General features: G+C 54.0%; 2 protein-coding genes across 2 annotated transcripts; both read left to right on the plus strand.

Moving 5' to 3' along the window:
• Window positions 1–6,263, plus strand: CALHM3 (calcium homeostasis modulator 3). The gene is made up of 3 exons (XM_037804677.1): window positions 1–492; window positions 2,462–2,717; window positions 4,907–6,263. Exons 1-3 carry the CDS (start codon window positions 206–208, stop codon window positions 5,399–5,401), a joined length of 1,038 nt encoding a protein of 345 aa, XP_037660605.1. The 5' UTR covers window positions 1–205; the 3' UTR covers window positions 5,402–6,263.
• Window positions 6,264–16,577: 10,314 nt separating this feature from the next.
• On the plus strand, window positions 16,578–19,537 carry CALHM1 (calcium homeostasis modulator 1). The gene is made up of 2 exons (XM_037805396.1): window positions 16,578–17,132; window positions 19,064–19,537. The coding sequence occupies exons 1-2, from the start codon at window positions 16,578–16,580 to the stop codon at window positions 19,535–19,537; spliced, it is 1,029 nt and encodes a 342-aa protein (XP_037661324.1).
• Window positions 19,538–20,735: the final 1,198 nt, after the last annotated feature.

Below are 20,735 nucleotides of genomic sequence, written 5' to 3' on the forward strand. Positions count from 1 at the left end.
TTGGGGGACAATCAGGCTGGGCCGGGGCGACTGACTTCATGACGAGAGTCTGCCTCTGCCTTAAGTCCTCTGCTGGACACTGGGAAGAGAAGAAAGAACCTCCTGTGGACCCCAGGCTCGTCCTGGAGCGTGGCCTTGTGTCGGCCAGGGAGGGCACTGAGCCTGCTTGCCGCTGCCCACCCACCCACCCACCCGGGCGGGAGCCATGGATAAATTCCGCATGCTTTTCCAGCACTTCCAGTCCAGCTCGGAGTCGGTGATGAACGGCATCTCCCTGCTGCTGGCCATGGTCACGGTCAAGCTGTACTCCTCCTTCGACTTCAACTGCCCCTGCCTGGCACGCTACAATGCCCTCTACGGCCTGGGCCTGCTGCTCACACCCCCGCTTGCCCTTTTCCTCTGTGGCCTCCTGGTCAACCGGCAGTCCGTGGTGATGGTTGAGGAGTGGCGCCGGCCCGTGGGGCACCGGAGGAAGGACCCTGGCATCATCAGGTGCGGTCCCATACCGACCAGCTACCCACAGGTATTGTTAGGGCTCCCACCCCCACCCACCCCCATAGGCATTGCCAGGTGTACCCCCAAACCCTGACCGCCCCCCCCCATGGGCATTGTCAGGGAATCCCTCCCACACACTCCCCACACGAGCACTGCCAGTTGTGACCCCTCCTTCCCCCGGGCATCACCAGCCCACAGAGACCCATCCTCCAGTTCCCACTCCGTTCCTGCCATTTGTCACCTTTCCGTGGCCAGGGTTGTGGATGGTCCAGGCACCTGTGACACATGGATGTTACGGGATTCCTGAGAATTAGCAGGTCACATCTGCCATGCTGGCCATGAGATAACTCACCCCACCAAGGGAGGGCCAGCCCGTGACATGTGCAGCACAGTTCTTCAGGTAGTTAGGGGTACTGATCTGAGTTCTGGCTGTCCCCCCTCTCCTGTGGGCTCTCCAAGAGCAAGGACCTCATCTCTCAGCACCACCATGTCCCCAGAGCCCAGAGCGAGGCGCTGCTGTCTATCAAAATCAGGAGATGTTGCTGACCAGTCTGCAGAGTTCAGGGCCAACCCTGGACACCGACCGTGTGCCGAGCTCTATGTTAAGTGCTTTATGTATACGGCCTCTCTGAACGCTCGCCTCAACCCAAGCCTGCTCTTTTATTGGACCCGAGGCACAGAGAGGGTAAGTAACTTGGCCAGGCTCCCACAGCTAGGAAGTGGCAGCACTGGGATGCAAACACAGGCTGTCTGACTCCACAGCCCATGTCTGAACAGCTGCCCTAAATGTTTTGGGAAAAATATCTGAGTGCTCAAGGTTCGTGGGCAGTGGCAGGAGCGGCTGGTGGGCATTAGCCCACTCATGATCTCCTCCCTTTTCCTATTCTTTGATAAGGACAATTGAGGTTTTCTCAGGCTGACATAATGTGCCTTCACGGTAAGTCCCCCGTTCCACCTTCTGACCACATTGCTCTCCATGGAACATATTTACCACATAGTTATAACGCACCCCTGGGTAAGTTATACTCTCTCCCTCACCCACCCAGCATATGCCGTGTTATGTTTTGCATACAGCCCAACTTAGAAACAACACCTGTGTCCCAGGCACAACAGCCTCTGGTTTGTGCTCCACGGAGGTTACACGCTCCCTGCGAGTCGGGCCTGCAGGGTGGGTCACGTGCTCTGTGTGTGCCCTTTGCCTTTTCTTCTGAAATCCAGTGGGTGCAGCTCCACTGGGCTCCTGTTCCATCACCAACATGCAATCCGGGTTGCTAGCGGGGCAGAGCCGGTCAGGAGGGGCTCTCGAGGCCAGGCAGAGGGAGGGCTCCGGATGCTCGGGGCAGGTGTTTGAGGGGTGCCTTTGGGGGGGTTATTGGATAGAGCTGTCTCAGTTTGGCTCCCCCCAAAGCAGACCCTGCAGAGAATGTGATAACCTGTGGATTACTTCTGTGGCAACGGGGGCTCAATCCTTCTGGGGATCCTCTGAGAGAATGTGTAGAACACCCCTCAGAATTGTCCCACCTGGGTCGAGGAAGCTGGGTACCCACCAGATCCCACCCCTCTTGGGTTGAAGGTTGATTTGGGGGTTGTAGACTGCCAGCACTTCCAGCACACCCCGCTCTTGTGCAGAGAAGGAACCAAAGCCCCAGGCAGAAAGCCGCAGGTGCTTGAGGCCCACCAATAGGAACTATCATGCATGGCTTTTGGGGCCTCTGTCATGGGCAGGCCCCCACAGGGCCCAGGAGAGGAAAAACGCCAAGTGCCCGGTGTCCCAGCTCTCCTTCCCCCTGCCCTCTCCTGGTGAAGGCAGGAACCTCTGGGGGCTGCAAGAGCTCCTTCCATATTCCCAGACTGGTACATCCCAGCACTCCTCTATGTGAAGTCCATTCTTGGCATCACCCCATAGCCTTCGTGCTGTAGCTGAATTCTGACTGCCCTTCGTGACCCCTCTCTCCTCGGTTCCCAGGTATATGTGCTCCTCTGTGCTGCAGAGAGCGCTGGCTGCCCCTCTTGTCTGGATCCTGCTGGTCCTCCTCGATGGGAAGTGCTTCATATGTGCCTTCAGCAGCTCTGTGGACCCTGAGAAGTTTCTGGATTTTGCCAACATGACCCCTGGCCAGGTGCAGCTCTTCCTGGCCAAGGTGCCCTGCAAGGAGGATGAGCTGGTCAGAGACAGCCCTGCCCGAAAGGCCGTGTCTCGCTACCTGCGGTGCCTGTCACAGGTAACTCAGACCCGGTCACGGCTGTGATTGCCCTCATTGCCACTGGTCAGTGATGGAGCCCGAGGCCGGGGGGTTCAGGCCCGATATTCCCTTCTCCTCGGTCCCTGGGCCCCTGACTGCCTCCCCAGCCTTGGCAAAGATCCTGCATTGGCCCCAAGCGGGGAGGAGGTGTGAATGATTTCCTGAGGACCCTCCCCACTGCTGGGGACAACTAAAGAGCCTGTGGCTCGGGTTGGGGTGGGAGGGTAAGGAGCATGATCCATGCACAGGACAGGGCTGGGCCTTAGGGAGGGGCATTTCCCCATCAAAACTGACTCACCCCCAAGATCTCTACTGCTCTGTTCTGCTCCCCACTTATATACACCTTCTTCCCACCCTTCAGAAATCACAATTGCCATTTATTGGACATTTATGCATCACATACCTGTTAAGCATTTCATGTGCAGTACTTCTTTTAATTCTCAGAACCACCCTATGAGGTGGAGGTAATCATTTTTCTCATCCTATTTTGCAGGTGAGGAAACTGAGGCTCTGAGAGTTTAGCTCCCAAGACCAAAGTCATACAGCTTATATGAGGCAGAGCAGGGATCTGAATGCCTGTGTTATTACCCCAGACCTTCTTAGCCACCTCCCTACACCCCAAGTGCTTTCCCCACAGGCCACCAACTCCATTACCCTGGGGGCAAACCTCAGCCCCAGCCCCAGCCCAGACTCTAAATTCCACCATCACCACCACCCCTAGCATCCTAGCTCAGAACTGTGTCCACTGGAAGGGATTTATGTGAACTCATTATGGAAAGAGCATCACCCAGGGCTACACATAATAAAGACACAACCTGTGCCCTTTGGGAAGCTGAAACACGCTCCTAGGACACGCAGACCCATGGTGCGGTGGGGAGAGGACCAGCACCCAGGACACACTTCATTCCGGCCCAGACTGAGGCCTTGGCCAAGTCACTTCCCCTTCAGGGCCTCAGTTTCTCCTGTAAAATAAAGGAGAGTTCTGTCTCTCCACCTCAATGAGGCCTACAGGCCTAAACACTCTGTTCTCACCAGTTCAGTGGAAAAAGCGTGGAATTTGCAGGATTTGAATCCCAACTCAACTGGTAAATTATCAGTCACGTCAAGATTAGCCAGTTGTTTAGTTTTTTGCTCCTTAGGTGCAGAATACCCACCTTACAATTTCAGGAGGTTGGGGGAATCTTGATAGAGGCCAAATGAAAGAGCTTTGTAAATCATAGAGATCACATCTACAAATGATAAAGATTCAAAGGCTTTTCTTTGGGGTTTAGATGAGTGACGTCTGCTCCAGGTCCATGTATGGCTCCAGGTCTCCAGCCGGGCCTTGAAGAAGCTATGGCTTTGGGGGGGTAGAACGGAGGGAGAGGAGTCGCCAGGTGTGGGCTCCCACTCAGAGCATTGGTCTGGAACGCTGGCCCCTGTGGGTATCAGGTCTCAGCTTAAATGCCACCGTCTTTCCTGAGCCCTCAGTTCAGGCTGGGTGTCCTGCCTCTGGATTCCCCTGACCCCCTCATGGCACTGGGCCAGCCATCACCTACTTAATTGTCTGTTTCCCCCACTAAAGTGTGAGTTCTGTGAGAGTAAAGATTGGGTCCTCAGTGCCTAGCACAGTGCCTCCCACAAAATATAGGATGGATGGATGGATGGATGGATGGATGGATGGACAGATATGAGGGTGGGTGAAGGGCTGGGAAAAAGATAATAGGATGGTTGATAGGTGGATGGATAGATGGATGGATAGATGGAGGAAGGGTGGGAGGCTGGATGGATAGGTGGATGGATAGTTGGATAGATAAGAGGAAGGAAGGATAAGCGATGGGAACATGAATGGACGGGAAGACGGAGAGGAGGATGGATGACAGAGGATGGTTGGGAGAATGGACAGATAGGAAGACGATGGATAGAGAGTCAGATGAGAGGATGTATGATTGGGTGGGTGGGTGAAGAGAAGGTTGGAAGGAGGGAAGATGAGTGGAAGGGAGACTTGAATGGAGAGGAGGATGGATGGAGGGACAGGTGAGAAGATGGTTGGGAGAATGGATGATTGAATGGGCAGATGGATAGATTTGAGAAAGTGTAGGAGGAAAGATAAACAAAGGGAGGGACTTCAGAGCCTCCTTGCCACACGGAGCAGCAACCTCGTCCAACCTTGTGCCTCCCGTCCCCAGGCCATCGGCTGGAGTGTCACCCTGCTGCTGATCGTGGCGGCCTTCCTGGCCCGCTGCCTGAGGCCCTGCTTCGACCAGACAGTCCTTCTGCAGCACAGGTACTGGAGCAACTATGTGGACCTGGAGCAGAAGCTCTTCGACGAGACATGCTGTGAGCATGCGCGGGACTTTGCACACCGCTGCGTGCTGCACTTCTTTGCCAGCATGCAGAGCGAGCTGTGGGCAAGGGGGCTGCACCGGGACACAGCAGGCAGCAGAGACACCGAGCCCCCTGAGTTGCTGGAACCCCCAGACGGTCTTGACGGCAGTGGCGGGAAGGCCTACCTGCGTGCCATCTCCAGCAGGGAGCAGGTAGACCGCCTCCTGAGCACCTGGTACTCCAGCAAGCCGCCCCTCGACCTCACATCATCCTCTGCACTCCGGGGTGGTGGCCTCAGCCACCGTGTCCCCACGGCAGCCCCAAGCACCAGGCTGGCCCAACATACCAATGTGTAGGGAGCCTGCTAAGCCTGACACTGGCAACGTCCCCATGTGGAAAACTGCAATGAAATGATCTGGGGTCTTCCCAGTCTGTGGGGACTACCAGGCAGGATGGCCTAAGCTACTTTCCCAAATAGCCAATCTCTTGCCTCATTTCTGGGTGTGGCCTCCCCGGTGCACTACAGCAATGCTTCACAAAAGTTAATGTGCCCACGATTCAGGGCATGTTAGTAAATGCAGATTCTGATTCAGTGCATCCAAGATGAGGTCGGAAATGCTGCATTTCTAACAAGCTCCCAGGAGATACTGATGCTTCTGGTCAGTGGGCAACACTTGGAGTAGTAAGTGTCTAATTAGATCTGCAGTGAGTTCTGAATTTCAAATAAATAATAATAATAATAGTAGCAGCATATGCTTATATGGTGCTTAACATTTGTCAGACATTGTTCTAACTTCTTCAAATATATTAACTCACGTAATCCTCATAATTACCTTTTGAAGTAGATATGATCATTGGACCCCTTTTTTATGAAAAAAAATGTCATAAAAAAGTTAAGTTGCCCAAGTTCACATAATGTAAGAGGTAGAATTTGAGCCCAGGGGGTCTGACTCTGGAGCCTGCTCTGTCTGAGTTACTACATCAGTCAGTCTGCTCCCTACTTTATTTTGTTTGTGTGTTTGATTTCAGTGTTCTGGTTGGGTTTCCTGCAGCTTTTACCAAGGTTATCTTAGTAATTTCTAGAAAATGCTGCTTGTTGATGTGGAAAACAGTTTGATAGTTCCTCAAAAAGTTAAATATAGAATGACCATATGACCCAATAACCCCACTTCTAGGTATATACCCAAAAGAATTGAAAGCAGGGACTCAAATAGATATTTGCACACTGATGCTCATAGCAGCATTATTCACAATTGTCAAAAGATGGAAGCAACCTAAGTGTCCATCAACAGATGAATGGATAAACAAAATGTGGTGTAAACATTCAGTGGAATATTATTCAGTCATGAAAAGGAACAAAGTTCTGATACATGCGACAACATGAATGAACCTTGAAGACATCACGTTGAGTGAAATAAGTCAGACACAAAGGGGCAAAGATTGTATTATCTCACTTATATGAAATAATTAGAATAAGAAAATTCATACAGTCAGAAACAAGAATGTACGTTATCAGGGGCCCAGGTAGGGATAGGGAATGGAGAGTTAATGCTTAATGGGCCCAGAGTTTCTGTTTGGGGTGATGGAAAAGTTTTGGTAATGGATAGTGGTGATGGTAACACAACATTGCAAATGTAAGTAAAACCTCTGAATTATATGTCTGCATGTAGTTAAAAGGAAGTTTTAGGTGGTATATGTGTTGCTAGAATAAAAAATTAAAAAAAAAAACTATAGGACTGTACAACACAGTGAACCCTAATGTAAACTATAGACTATAGCTAATAGTACAGTTATAATAATATTCTCTCATCAATTATAACAAAGGTCCCACCCTAATGCAAATCATTAATATTGGGGGCAGGTACATAGGAACTCTGTGTTTTCTGTATGATCTTTCTGAAAACTTACAACTTCTCTAATTTAAAATTAAAAAAAAAAAAGAATTAAAAGAAACCTCTGCTTGTTGAGTTCCTCCCCAAAGTCCTAGGTAGTACCTTTTGCTGGCTACTGCAGCAGATGAGTACTTTTACATTTTCCTGTTGGGGGTAGTTTTCTGTTTTTGAATGTCAAAGTGCTGATGCTCCCAGCTGCCATCTTCCCAAATCCCATCAATTCTGTTTCCAGCCAGCCAGGCTGAGCAGCCCGGCCTGGTCCAGCTCTATTCTCCGCCCAGCCTTGGTTCACCCCCTTAGACCGCAGCCGTGGCCTCCACTCCCCACCCTCCCCACCTCCAGCCTGGCTCCTTTCTGAGGCTGCTCCCTCTCCAGCTGTGTCTCGGGATCACCCCCTCCTCCCGGCATTCCCAAAGGTATCTACCTGCTACTCTTTGCAAGAAATCGGCACCGTAGTGAGGTGTCCACAGGTGTGCAGTCTGTGGACCAGATCTGCCAAATCAGAGTGAGGGGCCAGACCTAGATATCTCCAAGCTTAACAAGCCCCCCAGGGGATCCTGTATGCTCCGGTGTTTAAGAACCTCTGGACTAAGTAAGTGCGTGGGGTTCAGCTCAAGGAGGAAACTTCTGAAACAATGGGGTTAAATTGGCTGGAAAATTTGCCACTCAAAATCTGGCAGCCCAAACAGGAAGGATTTGGGGGAAGATGGGCCTTTGAGTTCCTCTAGGCCTCTGCCCCACCCTGATGACTCACTCACCACACCACACACTCAGAGGGACACACACATCCATCAGCGCAGATGGCGGCCACAGTCGTGCAGCCCTGGGCTTGCTCCGTGCCTTTCTGGGCCTTGGGGCCTGGGGGGCAGCACAGGGGCTCCTGGACACCCCCCGTAGCCCAGCCACCTCCATCAGTCAATTGCAAGCTCTCTTGGGCTCTTGCCAGGGGGCCCTGTGAGACTAGCCAATCCCTGCAGCTCAACCTCCTTGCACCTGCCAGCTGTGGTCAGGCCATGCAAATAGCTTTAATGGCACTGAGGTGTGGCAGATTTAGGCAAAGTGTTCGCAGTGACTGGGTGGGGAAGGAGGAGATCTTGGATGGCTCAGTCAGCACTGATGAGCTCCCAGCCTGGGGAAAGGAGGCTTAAGGACCCCACTTTTGGCTGGAAGGAAGCTAGCCGCAGTCAACACTTTTGCCTTCTTAAAATGAGCGCTAATGAGGTTGTACTGCATAGAAAGCACTGCGAAGGATTATGGAAGGGAGATATACAAATGACCTGCCCCTTCCCTCAAGGAGCTCATTGCCTAAGGGGATTGGGGAGAGGACAGAGATGGGTACAGAAACAATTTTAATCCGAAACAAAGGGTGTAAATGCTATAACAGGGACAAGGTCACATGCCACAGAGGTTCAGAGGGGACAATAATGGCTCCAAGTTGAGAAATCAGGGAAGGCTTCATGGCAGAAGTGCCATCTGCGTGGGTCTTGAAGGATGGGGAGGGTCCCCCCCCACATTTATTTATTTAGAAATAATTTCAAACTTAAAGGATAGTTGCAAAAATAATACCAGCCCCATAAAGAGAACTCTAACATACCCCTCACCCAGAAAAGGATGGGGAGGGGTTTTGCCAAGTGAAGATGGATGGAGAAGGAGAGTCAAGGAACCCTTGCAAAACTCTTGTTTGCAAGAACAAAGTCATAGATTAGGAAAGGGGCAGAGCGTATTTTATTTATTCATTCAACAAACATTTATTGAATGTCTAGAGCACCAAGAGAGCAAGACAGACATAGTCCTATCTTAACCGAGCTTCCAGTCCAAAAGGACATGAGCAAGTAAACAAACAATAAAATGCAGGATGGGCAGTCCAGCCTGACAAAAGCCAAAAAAAACCCTGGCCAGAGGGTTGAAGAGCCCACTCTAAAGAAGTCTCACTAATCGACACTCCCTGGGCCCAGCACCTGTAACAGTTTTGGGGTCCTCTGCCCTTGACAGCCTTCAAATGCATGAAGACATCTGCCTCCTGCCCTCACCCCTCTCTCTTCTCCAGGCCAAGCCAGCTTCCTCCTTTAACCATTCCCCAGATAATGTGGACTCAAACCCCAAAACCTCTTTGCCATCACCATCCTCGTGCTGTTTGTTCACATCCCTCTGAGAATAAGATGCCTGAGCAGCATGTGCCACCCTGTCCAGGAGTGAGGGACATGGGTGAGAGGCTCCCACCTGGCTCCTAGAGACCCTCCCATTCTAGGAAAGCAGCCACTCTGGGGGCCCCAGCTTATCCCCCAAGCCTCGGCCAATTCGGGTTATGGCCGGGCTGACCCGGTTCTATACCTGGGAGCTTCTCTTCTGAGAGATGCAGTTGCCAGCTGGGCAAGCCAAAAGCATCCTGGAAGTGACGGCGCTGACTGTATGAGCCCCCTGTGATGCCTGGGCAGCTGCAGACCCCCCTCTTCCAGTTCTGCATGAGGCGGGGAAGATGGCAGGAGCCTTGAGGTTTTCACTCTGGGTTTTGGACTTTACGTGCAGGCGGCTGGGGATGAGAGGCAAGTGCTTGGAGGCAAGGTCAGGAGGAGGGAGATATTGGGGATTGGCCCACATGGAGGTGATGCCTGAAAGCTGCAGGGATGAATGGGGTCATCGAGAGAGAGAGGCTCGCATGAGAAGAGGAAGGCCCCAAACCTTCAGAGCTTTGGAGGAGGAAGAGGAGGCAGCAAAGGAGAGAAACAGAAGGAATCACGGAGTCCAGAGCAAGGCCCAGGGAGGAGAGTTTTTTGTTTGTTTGTTTGTTTGTTTATTAAATTCAGTTTTATTGAAATACATTCACACACCATACAATCATCCATGGTATACAATCCACTGTCCACAGTATGATAACATAGTTATGCGTTCATCACCACAATCTATCTCTGAACATTTTCCTTACATCAGAAAGAACCAGAACAAGAATAAAAACTGAAAGTGAAAAAAGAACACCCAAATCATCCCCCCATCCCACCCCATTTGCCCTTTAGTTTTTATCCCCATTCCTCCACTCATCCATACACTAGACAAAGGGGGTGTGATCCACAAGGTCTTCACAATCACACTGTCACCCCTTGTAATCTACATTATTATATAATTGTCTTCAGGAGTCCAGACTGCTGGGTTGGAGTTTGGTAGTTTCAGGTATTTACTTCTAGCTATTCCAATACATTAAAACCTAAGAGGTGTTATCTATATAGTGCATAAGAATGTCCACCAGAGTGACCTCTCAACTCCAGGGAGGAGAGTTTTAAGATGAGGGAAGGAGGAGCAACAAATCCAGTGTTTCAAAGAGACCCAGGAGGAGGAGGATTGGGGGAAAACCACTTGCTATTGGGAACTGCCCGTGCAGGGGACTGCTCCCCCAGGAAGGTGGGCCAAGCCAAGCAGACGGGTGGGTTTTTGTAGAATTCATAGAAATCCCTGGGCCCCGGCCCCACGCAGGGTTATAAAGGAAAGGTGGGAGGTCTGGAGCCTGCCTCAGCTTATGATTTTGATGAGGGGATGGACCCAGCTGCCCTGTCTGGGGAAGGGCACTGACGCCCAAAGGCTACGATGGGGAGAAGGGCGATGGCGTCTACACAACACGCTTCTGCTTCCCAGGGTCTCATAGAGAACGAGGGAGTTCTCTGCTGAGGCCCCAGCTCCATCCAACATTTTGAGGCCAAATAAAATGACCTCCTTGCCTGTGTGTGATCAGCTGTGATGGTGAGAGGCTGGGGGAGGGGTGTGTGTGCGTGGGATGGGGAGGGTGTCCCTGAGAGTCTAGAGAAGAGAGACAGGAGGTGACCCAGGAGGCAGGTGGTGGCAGAGCAGAGATGACAGTGGGCTGCAGGCAGCGGCTGCCACAGCAGTGAATTTTATTCACCCCCGGCCCTGGCTGCTCAACCTTCCACCTGCCCACCCCCTTGAAGGAGGCACCCTCCATCGGCCCTCCCCACACTTCGCGTAGAACCAGTCTGGGGGGAAGCCCGGAACCAGAATGGCATACACTGTTTTCTATTTGTGCCTGAATTCTTGCCTCCCCACTAATTGGTCTTGGTCCAAGGCTTACTCCCTTCTTTCCCGTATTCCCTCATCCCCGCACTCATCCAGGCAACACTTATGGCTTGAGCATCTCCTGCGGACCAGGCACACCACACCATCAGGAACATGCTAGCGAACAAAACAGACGTGGCCCTTAATGGTCCAATGGGGGCCCCAGATATTAAATAGATGCACCCCCAAAATAAAGGTGTGATCAGTGCAGTGGAGGGGAAATACACCCTGGGGCCATGAAAGCTCACATCAGCTGGACCCGCTAAGCAGGCGGGATCAGGAAGCCTCCCTAAAGCCATGACCCTTAGGCTGAGATCTTAGGGATGAGCTGGAATTTCCCAGGTGAAGAGTAGAAGGGAAAGCATTCCAGGAGAAACAGCATGTGCAAAGGTCCTGAGACGGGAAGGGGTTGGCCCGTTTGAGGAACTGAGAGCAGGTCAAGCAGCAGGAGAGAAGAGGTCAGGGGGAGAGTGACCCCAGGGAGGGGAGCACGGGGAGGTGGGGAGGCAGCTCTCCCTGGATCACATGCACCGTGTTGAGGGTTGTGGGCTTCAGCCATGGGAGGGAATTAAGTAGGGGGTAATTTAGTCAGATGTTCACTTTTCAACACTTAGATTGCATGGGCTGCAGCCTGGGACTGGCTTGATGGGGGTGGGGTGGCAATGTGAACTGAAGCACCTTGAATCACAGCTGTGATGGGAAGCGGAGGTCAGAGGTGTTCGGGAGGTAGAATGGAGTCTGGCTGCTCTTGTCTCTCAGTATTCTGCTTAAAGTGTGATGTATAGTGCAGACCACATTGCATTAGTCAGGTCAGGCTGGGGCTGTAAAAATAAAATGCAGTAAAAATAAAAGCAAAATGTCTGTGGCTTAACACAACACGAATGTATTTCTCCCTCAGGCGGTGTCTGAGGATGTTCCTGGCAGCCATTTGGGGACCTGGCTGACCGCGTTGTCACTGTTTCGTGACGCTGCCATCGACACACCTGGTATTCCCCAGAAGCAGATCTGAGCAAGGATGGGAGTGTGAGTAGGTTATATGGAAGGCATTCCCAGGGACACCAGCAGGGAGGAAAGTCAACGGGGCGTACAGGAGCCAGTCAGTCACCACCGTGGGCGACAGGAGCCCAGTCCCACTCCGGGGCACGACCGAGGAGTCAGGAAGATGGAGAATTTATTCATGAACCTCCGTCTGTCCCTGGTTGGGGCACTGACCATGGTGACCCTGCCTAGCTTTGGGCAAAAGGTAACCCCAAAGGAATATAATCCCAGGGCCAGAAAAAGGGCCTCCAGGGAGGAAATCTCAGTTGTTCCCAGTGAGCAGCCTTGGAGTGGAGGGGTGGGCGCTGAGGGTGATGGACGTGGCTTCCAGGGTCAGCCAGGCAGGGAGGGGAGAGGGCAGGGGCCGTAGTGCAGGGCTGGGGGGAGTTGTGCCAGACCCAGATGTTGAATTCAATCACATGGCCCCGGATCTACCTGGAACTGAGGCCGGGAGTTGTAAGGAAGCTCATGGGATGTTTGCTGAGCACCACTGCTTCTGCCACAGGATATTACCCCCGATATGAAGAAGAGAATGGCCCTCCATCCTTCTTAGGTGAAGAGTTACACCCTGATAACACGGCCGAGGGTCCTGGAGCTGTCTTGGCAGCCATGTCTTGCTGTTGGCTCCTGCCGCCTCCACTACCCTGTTCTCTGGATGCTCCAAACAGCTGCTTGAGTACCAAAGGCTCATGTTCTCCTACGCAAATTGGGCATTTTCCTAAAGGCCCAGCGCCTGCTGTCCCGGGAGCCCCCTTTGCATGCTGCTTTTCATGACACCCTCAGCTCCTCCACGCCAGAGGGGACTCGCCAGCACGGGAGTGGGTGCCAGGACAGCGCTCCCAAGGGGAGGAGGCAGAGGGGCCGGTGCACATCCACAGTGGCGGCTGCGGGTGGGTTTGCTGACAGCGGTCTGGGAAATTTGAGGGGGGCCGGGACATCCTGCTTTCCCTTCCCACCACTCAGTGCTGTGCTGCAGGAGTTACAGAGGAGAGGGGGAGAGGACACAAACCCTACTAATGCACGACCGAGTGGACAGAAGAGCGGCCCAGAGCCTGTGGATGCCACTGTACACAACAAAGGGATTTTGCCCACGTGATTAAATTAGGGATCTTGTGGAGCATATCCCAGATTATCTGGATGGGCCCAGTGCAATCCCAAGGGTCCTTGTCAGCGTCAGAGAAGGCAATGTGGCGACAGAAGCAGAGGTTGGAGTGGTGTGGGGCCACGAGTCAAGGGATGTTGGCAGCCTCTGGAAGCTGGAAAAGGCAAGGAACCAGATTCTCCCCGATGCCTCCAGAAGGAACCTGGCCCTGTCTTGACCCGCTTAGGGCTTTTGCCCTCCAGAACTGAAAGAGGATACCTTTGTGCTGTTTTAAGCCACTACATTGTGGGTAACTTGTTGCAGCAGCCATAGGAAACTGATACAGATTTTCTACATGCTCTGCTGAAGCTGAGGAGCAGAGAGGACAGTTTTTCCTACGACTGTATTCTGACGACCACTTACCGAGAGCTCACTTGTGTGCCTGCCACTGCACTGAACTCTCCCGCATCACCTCACAGAATCCTCCCAACAACCTGAGAGGGAGGCTCCAGTGTTCTCCCCATTTCACGGAGGGAAATACTGAGGCCCCCGAGGTTACGTTACTTGCCTAAGGTCCCTGGCTAGTATGTGGCAATGTTTGGACCCGAATCCAGGCCACTGTCAAGTTGTTTTAACCACCCTGAGACCCAGCTTCTTGCTAAGACAAAATTTGACTCTTCAGTGAATAAAATCCCAAGCAAACATGCTGGGCTGGGAAATGAACTTGTATGGGCAGTGTGCGGGGAGATGGCGGTACAGGGAGGGGACAGCACAAGTAAAGGGGCAGTGCCAGAAACCCACGCCTCCCCGTGCGGCCTAACAGCGAGGCCCCTGCCCCACCCCCATCAACCCAAAGAGCACCGGCACCTGCCCTCCCCCCATTCAGAGACAGAGCTCCCCAAACTTCTTCACTTAATGGTGCAGAGACAATGGGAACACTGGTCTATGACACTGGGGCAAATGGGGGGTTTGGAGGCATCTAATTGGGGCCTGATGAAAAAAATGATTACATTTTCTTTATCTTATATAATTATGGTAAGAAAAGTAAAATGCAAAGTACCAGGAAAGATATTAAATGTTGCATTTGTATAAAACATCCAGTTGAAATTGCCAGATTTTTTTAAATGGAAAACTTGAGCTTTGCTCTGATAAGCACAACTTTTTAATTCCAGATTTTATGCATGAAAGGACCGTCGGCAATTCATACTCAAGGCTCTTTAATGATGATCTCTTCAAATATTTGCTAAACACCACCCACAAAAAACTTTGCCTGAGTAGATATTAAACTTGAAACTAATTTTTACAACCATTCGAAAATTTACAATTGTTTGAACAATATTTAAAGACTCTTAACAGTCCTCCTTGATTTTCAGAGACCAACGTAGCCAAAATTTTTATAATGATGAGGACAAGGGATTTTGAGTCCAATTGAACTGTTTTATTACAAGTATTTAAAAACAATGTTGAAGTTAGAATATGCAGAGTGTGCATGCGTGGTTAGAGCAAGTACCCTGGAGCCAGCTTGGGCGCCATCAAAAAGGAACATCAGCCACAAACAGGGAGCTGTGTCCAATATAGGACGGATTCCAGGCAGCCCCCCGGAGCCTCCTGGCCTCCCTGCACTGCACCCCATGCCAGCCCACCCACCACACCTGGGGCTATGTGCTAGGCTCAGCAGCAGCTCAGCCCCCTTGTCAGGATGTGCATGGAGGATGCTGCAGGAGACATCCAGGGCTTACACCCCTTGGCTGGACCCCATCCTGCCCTTGCCTGTGGGCACCCGCTCGGGAGCCTCTAACAAGGGTCCTTCAGGGGCCACCAGCCTGGGGGCTCCAGTTGCCCCTGGCCCAGCCGGAAGGATGAAGGAAGCCATATCCTTCCCTGCCTGTATCCCATCTGTGACACACTAGAGTTTCCACCTAGACTTGTAGAACAGGAAAACCTGATTCAGCAGAAAGAGAAGGGCCAAAAAACGCTTCCCTGCCTCCTCTGTCCCAATCCCCACCCTCGTGGTGGGGCTAGCCTGGGTTTAAATCCTTCATCTCCATCTACAAGCTGTGTGACCTTTAGCTAGTAACTTAACTTCTCTGAGCCTCAGTCCCAACCTCTGTAAAATGGGAACCATAGCACCTGTTCCATAGGGTTGTATGAGGACCACAGGAGGTGATTCATGTCAAGTGCCTGGCACAGGGGAGGCCTCAGTAAAGGTCATCCCTTGTAGGTCATAGAGAGGCACACAGACACCAAGACCCCAATGTGGTAACCCGCACATGTGCAAATACAGGCTCAGAGGACTCCAAGCCACAGCGAGCGAGCTCTGGGGCACACACATGGGGATGCACAGATCCGTGAGTCCCACGGAGACCCTCTGCTGGGCTCTGCCTCGGCCCAAGCCCCTTGGCCAAGACAGGAGCCCTGTGGTTGGAGCTGGATCTGACCTGCCCTTCTGGGAGAACCCTTTAAACCCCTCCCTGCTTTGATGTGTGGATGCTGGGGACCCCCGGCCTGTTCCCGCAGGCCACTGTGGAGGCCCAAGTTCCAGGCCTGCAACCCCATTCCTCTCCGCCTCATTTTGATCTGGGGGCAGAGAAGGTAGGAGGAGGGGCCAGGAAAGGGTTTGTCATCCCCAATGCACAAGCACGACACCCTCACTGAGACTCTGGCAGACCAGACACCAAGGCAACCTGCATTGTCCTCACAGGCGCAGCTCCCAGCCTGGCAGGGAGGGGCCCAGCAACCTCTCAAACCCAGACCCTCTGACTCCAAATCCACGGCCCTGGTCCAGTATAGGCGGGCATTAGCTCATCTCCACCACCGCCATCCCCATCACGGCCATCCCTGCTGCCACCACCATCACCATCACCTCTATCAGCATCATCTCACCACCAACGTTATCACCCCCATGACAGCCACCGCCATCACTGTGTCACTACGCCATCCTACCATCACTGTACTGATGGAGGAGCCCCCTTGGATCCTGATACCGCATGGAGGAAAGACCCATTGGGAAGGGCAGAAAGGGGGTGACATGCTTCTGAAGAACCTAGATGACAAGGCCCAGAAGCTCAGGCCTCTGCTGCAGCCCTGGATTCTCAGGCCATGTCTGAGCCTGCCCCTCTCCAGCCCCTTCCTCCCTCCCTCCTCCCCGCACCCACAGAGCCCTGGGCCCCATCAAGTGCAGCCCTCCTTTTTCCCACTGCCAGAGCCACTGTGGAGAAAAGCCCAGGAGGGTGGGGAGGGGAGGGGAGGGGCAGAGCCCTGGCTGCACCCACAGGATTGGGCAGCACCTGGCTAGAAGGTTCCTCAAAGAGACAGTGACCTCAGCCACTGCCCCAAGCCCTGCCCAGCTCAGCCAGGAGGGCCCAAGCCATGAAGCAGGCACCCCGTGGGCAGGACAGGCAGCGGAGGCCATCCCCGAGGCGGTGGTGAGGTGGGAGGGGGCTGCCGGGTGTTGCGGGGGGCATGATGGACAAGTTCCGGATGATCTTCCAGTTCCTGCAATCCAACCAGGAGTCCTTCATGAACGGCATCTGCGGCATCATGGCACTGGCCAGCGCCCAGATGTACTCGGCCTTCGACTTCAACTGCCCCTGCCTGCCAGGCTACAACGCGGCCTACAGCGCGGGCATCCTGCTGGCACCGCCCCTGGTGCTCTTCCTGCTCGGCCTGGCCATGAACAACAACGTGTCCATGCTGGCCGAGGAGTGGAAGCGGCCGGCCGGCCAGCGCGCCAAGGACCCGGCCGTGCTGCGCTACATGTTCTGCTCCATGGCCCAGCGCGCCCTCATCGCGCCTGTCGTCTGGGTGGCCGTCACCCTGCTGGATGGCAAGTGCTTCCTCTGTGCCTTCTGCACAGCCGTGCCTGTGGCTGCGCTGGGTAACGGCAGCCTGGTGCCCGGCCTGGCCCCTCCCGAGCTCGCCCGCCTGTTGGCCCGGGTGCCCTGCCCCGAGATCTACGATGGCGACTGGCTGCTGGCCCGTGAGGTGGCTGTACGCTACCTGCGCTGCATCTCCCAGGTGAGGGGGCCGGCTCATCAGGGTCTGGGTCTCCCCCCACAGACCAGGGCGCCCCCTGGAAGGGCCTGAGTCCTACTCACTCAGATTGGGGCTTCCCCCTCAGACAGAGCCCCCAGGGGCTGGGCATGTTCTCCTGGCTCAGATGGGGGCTTCTGAAGGCAGAGCCTTGTCTTCCTGCAGACTGAGGAAAGTGCCGTGTCCTCTTCAGATGAGGGGCTTCCAGGGAGCAGGCCTGTCCCCCACCCTGAGGTCCCTGGAGTGGACCCAACAGCTCAGTGACCCCACATCCTCTGTCCTGAGCTTTGAGCTTAGAAGCCTGGGGGGATTTGCATCCTTTTCCTCTTCCAGGTGTAGGCAGTGGTGAGTCGATGGGTGGCTGGGCCATTTGGGTACATTTCCCTGGCAAATGCCCCAGCTGATGGCTCCTTGCTCAGGTTGGGGATGGTGGGAGCTGAGAGTCAGGGTGTATCTGGAAGGGAGGGCATGGGTGAGAGATGTGACCTAAAACAGGGCTCATGGTGGGGAAACAGAGTACTAGGTTCTCCCAGCTCCACTCCCACACCCTCTGCATCTCTGGGCCCTCACCTGTCTGAGCCACTTGGGCTTCCCTGGGGAGGCCAGCTTGGGCAATGTGCCCTCACGGCCAGTTGACCAGGGTCTGTCTGGGAGAGAGGGCAGGGGCCTGGGCCCACCCTTCAGGGGCTAGAGGAACACTTCAGCAACTCCAGCCCCCCAGCTCCCTGTCTCCAGCCCAGCTTCTCTCCTGGGAGGTCTCCATCACCACCCAGGCAACCCAGGTTAACCTTATATTCCGGGGGTCCAAAGCCAAACTCTGGCAAACCTGCACCTGCCCTGTCGTCCCAGGCTTCAGAGCTGTCCCCTTCCCCACCCAGAGGCAGCTATCCCTCTGCCAGAACTTAAAACCACCCAGTCTTAAGCTGAAAGTGCTCTCACAGGCCATGGGCAGCCCAGCCTAAATACAACCTTCATTTGGCCTTCAGAGCAGCGTTGAACTTTAGAATTAGTGGGTCACATCTAGAAACCAGAAGACTTCACGTAAAAATCAGATTTCTCATTTCCCTTGAAGTTTCAGAAGCTCCAGCCCCACTGTGCCCACATTTCCTCATTGAGGCCGAGTGAGGGCGCCCCCACCAGACTGAGCCCGTGCTCTCCAGCTCTGTACCCACTGTCTGCTCTGCCACGACCCACCCAGCCCCTCTTGTTGGCATTTGGGTTTGCCCCTTGTCCCCCATCCTGATTTGGCCAAATGCCTCTGTGGGCAGATAGAGGTTTGACACTGTAGCCCAAGCTGGGGGAGCGTCCCGGCCCCACCCCACAGTGGGTCATTGGCAGAACAGAGTTGGAGAGTGTGATCCTTGTCCAGTGTGTCCCTGTGACCCCCTCAGGGCAGCTAGAGTCCAGCAGAGCCTACTTAATGCCTGGCACTCATTTAGTGCCTGGCAAATGAAGGGCAGAAATCTCAGGAGCCAACGGACAGAGACAGAACTTAGAGATTAATGGTGACTGAGGACTAACTATGTGCCGGGCACTGTGCTAGGTGAACTACTGCATTTAGTCCTCAACCTTCTGATAGGTCCTATCACCAGCCCCATTTAATAGCCCAGAGAAGTCAGATTCCTCACTCCCAGGCAACAAGAAAGTAGGAGAGACAGAACTCAAACCCCAGCAGCCTAATTCCCCGGGTCTGCCCATTTAACTCCTGTGCGTCACTCACATGATGGCGTTGACATGAAGTGGGTACATCTGTGCCCATTAAACAGATGAGGAAATGGAGGCTGAGAGGTGGATTCACTTGCCCCGTCAGTGCTGTTTTTCCCAAAGGCCCTGACCACAGAGTGCTTTGTGGGGTCTGGACTGGCTCGGGGGCAGGAGGGCCGTGCCTGGCTGACGCTCTCCCCTGTCCTCTGCAGGCACTGGGCTGGTCCTTCGTGCTGCTGACCACACTGCTGGCCTTCATGGTGCGCTCTGTACGCCCCTGCTTCACGCAGGCCGCCTTCCTCAAGAGCAAGTACTGGTCCCACTACATCGACATAGAGCGCAAGCTCTTTGATGAGACCTGCACAGAGCATGCCAAGGCTTTTGCCAAGGTCTGCATCCAGCAGTTCTTTGAGGCCGTGAACCATGACCTGGAGCTGGGTCACGCCCATGGGGCACTGGCCATGGCCTCCACTGCCCCAGACACCACTGATGGCACCGAGGAAGAGAGGGAGAAGCTGCGTGGCATCACTGACCAAGGCACCATGAACAGGCTGCTTACGAGCTGGCATAAATGCAAGCCACCCCTGCGGCTGGGCCAGCAGGAGCTGCTGATGGACAATGGCTGGGCCGGGGGCGGGCCCCGGCCTCCGCGCAAAGAGGTGGCCACCTACTTCAGCAAAGTGTGAGCTGTAGCCAGCTAAAGAGGCAGGAATGGGGGCCTGAGCCCACAGCCCCTCAGACCCCCAGGTGGATGGGAAAATGAAGGCTGCAGGTGCCGGGCTGTAGGCCCTGGAGCAGATCCACACTAGCTTGCCCATTTGAGGCAAGAAATGGGGATGCAGGAGCTGGAAGGGTCCTCACTCCCCCCGGCTGGGATGTGGCCCTGCATGGCCCAGGGCAGGGGCCATGAGCAGTATTAGCCAGCAGGGTTCAGAACTGGCTTGGGAACCTGGGAGAGATGGCCACTCTAGAGCCACTGGCCTCCTCTCTGGTTCATCGTCTCCTTTCAGGTCTTACGGGGGCCCCTGCCCACCCTTGGCTGTGACGTTTTAGGATCTCTGTTCCCTGATGCTCAGGGCTCAGGGAGTGGGCGAGCTACCACCCTCTTTTGATGGAGGAACTGCATGACTTTGGCCAGAGTCTGCTGAGTGAGGCTGAGTGGGCTGGCCCCAAGGTGGGCAGTAAGGACATGACATGCAGCTTCACCTGGTGTGGCACGACTAGGGTGACAGGTGATGGGACAAGATGCCAGAGGCTGGGTTCATGCCGCAGGAGCCAGGGTGTGTGGCTGCCATGGAAGTCACCCGACGACTGTCAAGGTGGACTGCACGGTCACTTAGCACCAAGCACAAAGGGCTCCCATTTGGAAGAACCAGGGAGGGTCCTTGAAGACCACCCTAACAACCCCCTCATATCCAAGTAGCCATCTCAGGGGGCAATCAGACCACCCCCAGGGCTTGAGAAGTTGGAAACAGGAGCTTTTTCTCACAGATCTTTTTCTCAAAGACCCCACCCAGCCCCTGGGGACGGGGCTCTAAAGGGCTGAAAGGCTCTGCTCTGAAGTGGGGATGAGGGTGGGCCGGCAGCAGGAGGGAAGCTGCCTAGAGTAGAAACCACTTGGATTCCAGAGGGAGGCAGTGTCTCTGGGCCCGTTGCTTCATTTTCTGTGCCTCAGTTTCCTCATCTGTAAAATGGGGTCGAGGGCACCTACCTCACAGAGCTGTTGTGAGCATCCATGAGGGAAGTGTGCAAGGGAAGTGTGTGAAAGCGCATGCATGTGGGAGGCATTCAGCACCTGGAGGGGAGGTTTCGTGTCTGAGCCTGAGGGTGGGCGTCTGTCTCCCTCCAGATTGGCTTTTCACCACCCTCAGATCTCCTTGAGAC

The sequence above is a fragment of the Choloepus didactylus genome, chromosome 15 (genome assembly GCF_015220235.1).
Source record: "Choloepus didactylus isolate mChoDid1 chromosome 15, mChoDid1.pri, whole genome shotgun sequence".
In the NCBI taxonomy this organism is placed as follows: Eukaryota; Metazoa; Chordata; class Mammalia; order Pilosa; family Megalonychidae; genus Choloepus; species Choloepus didactylus.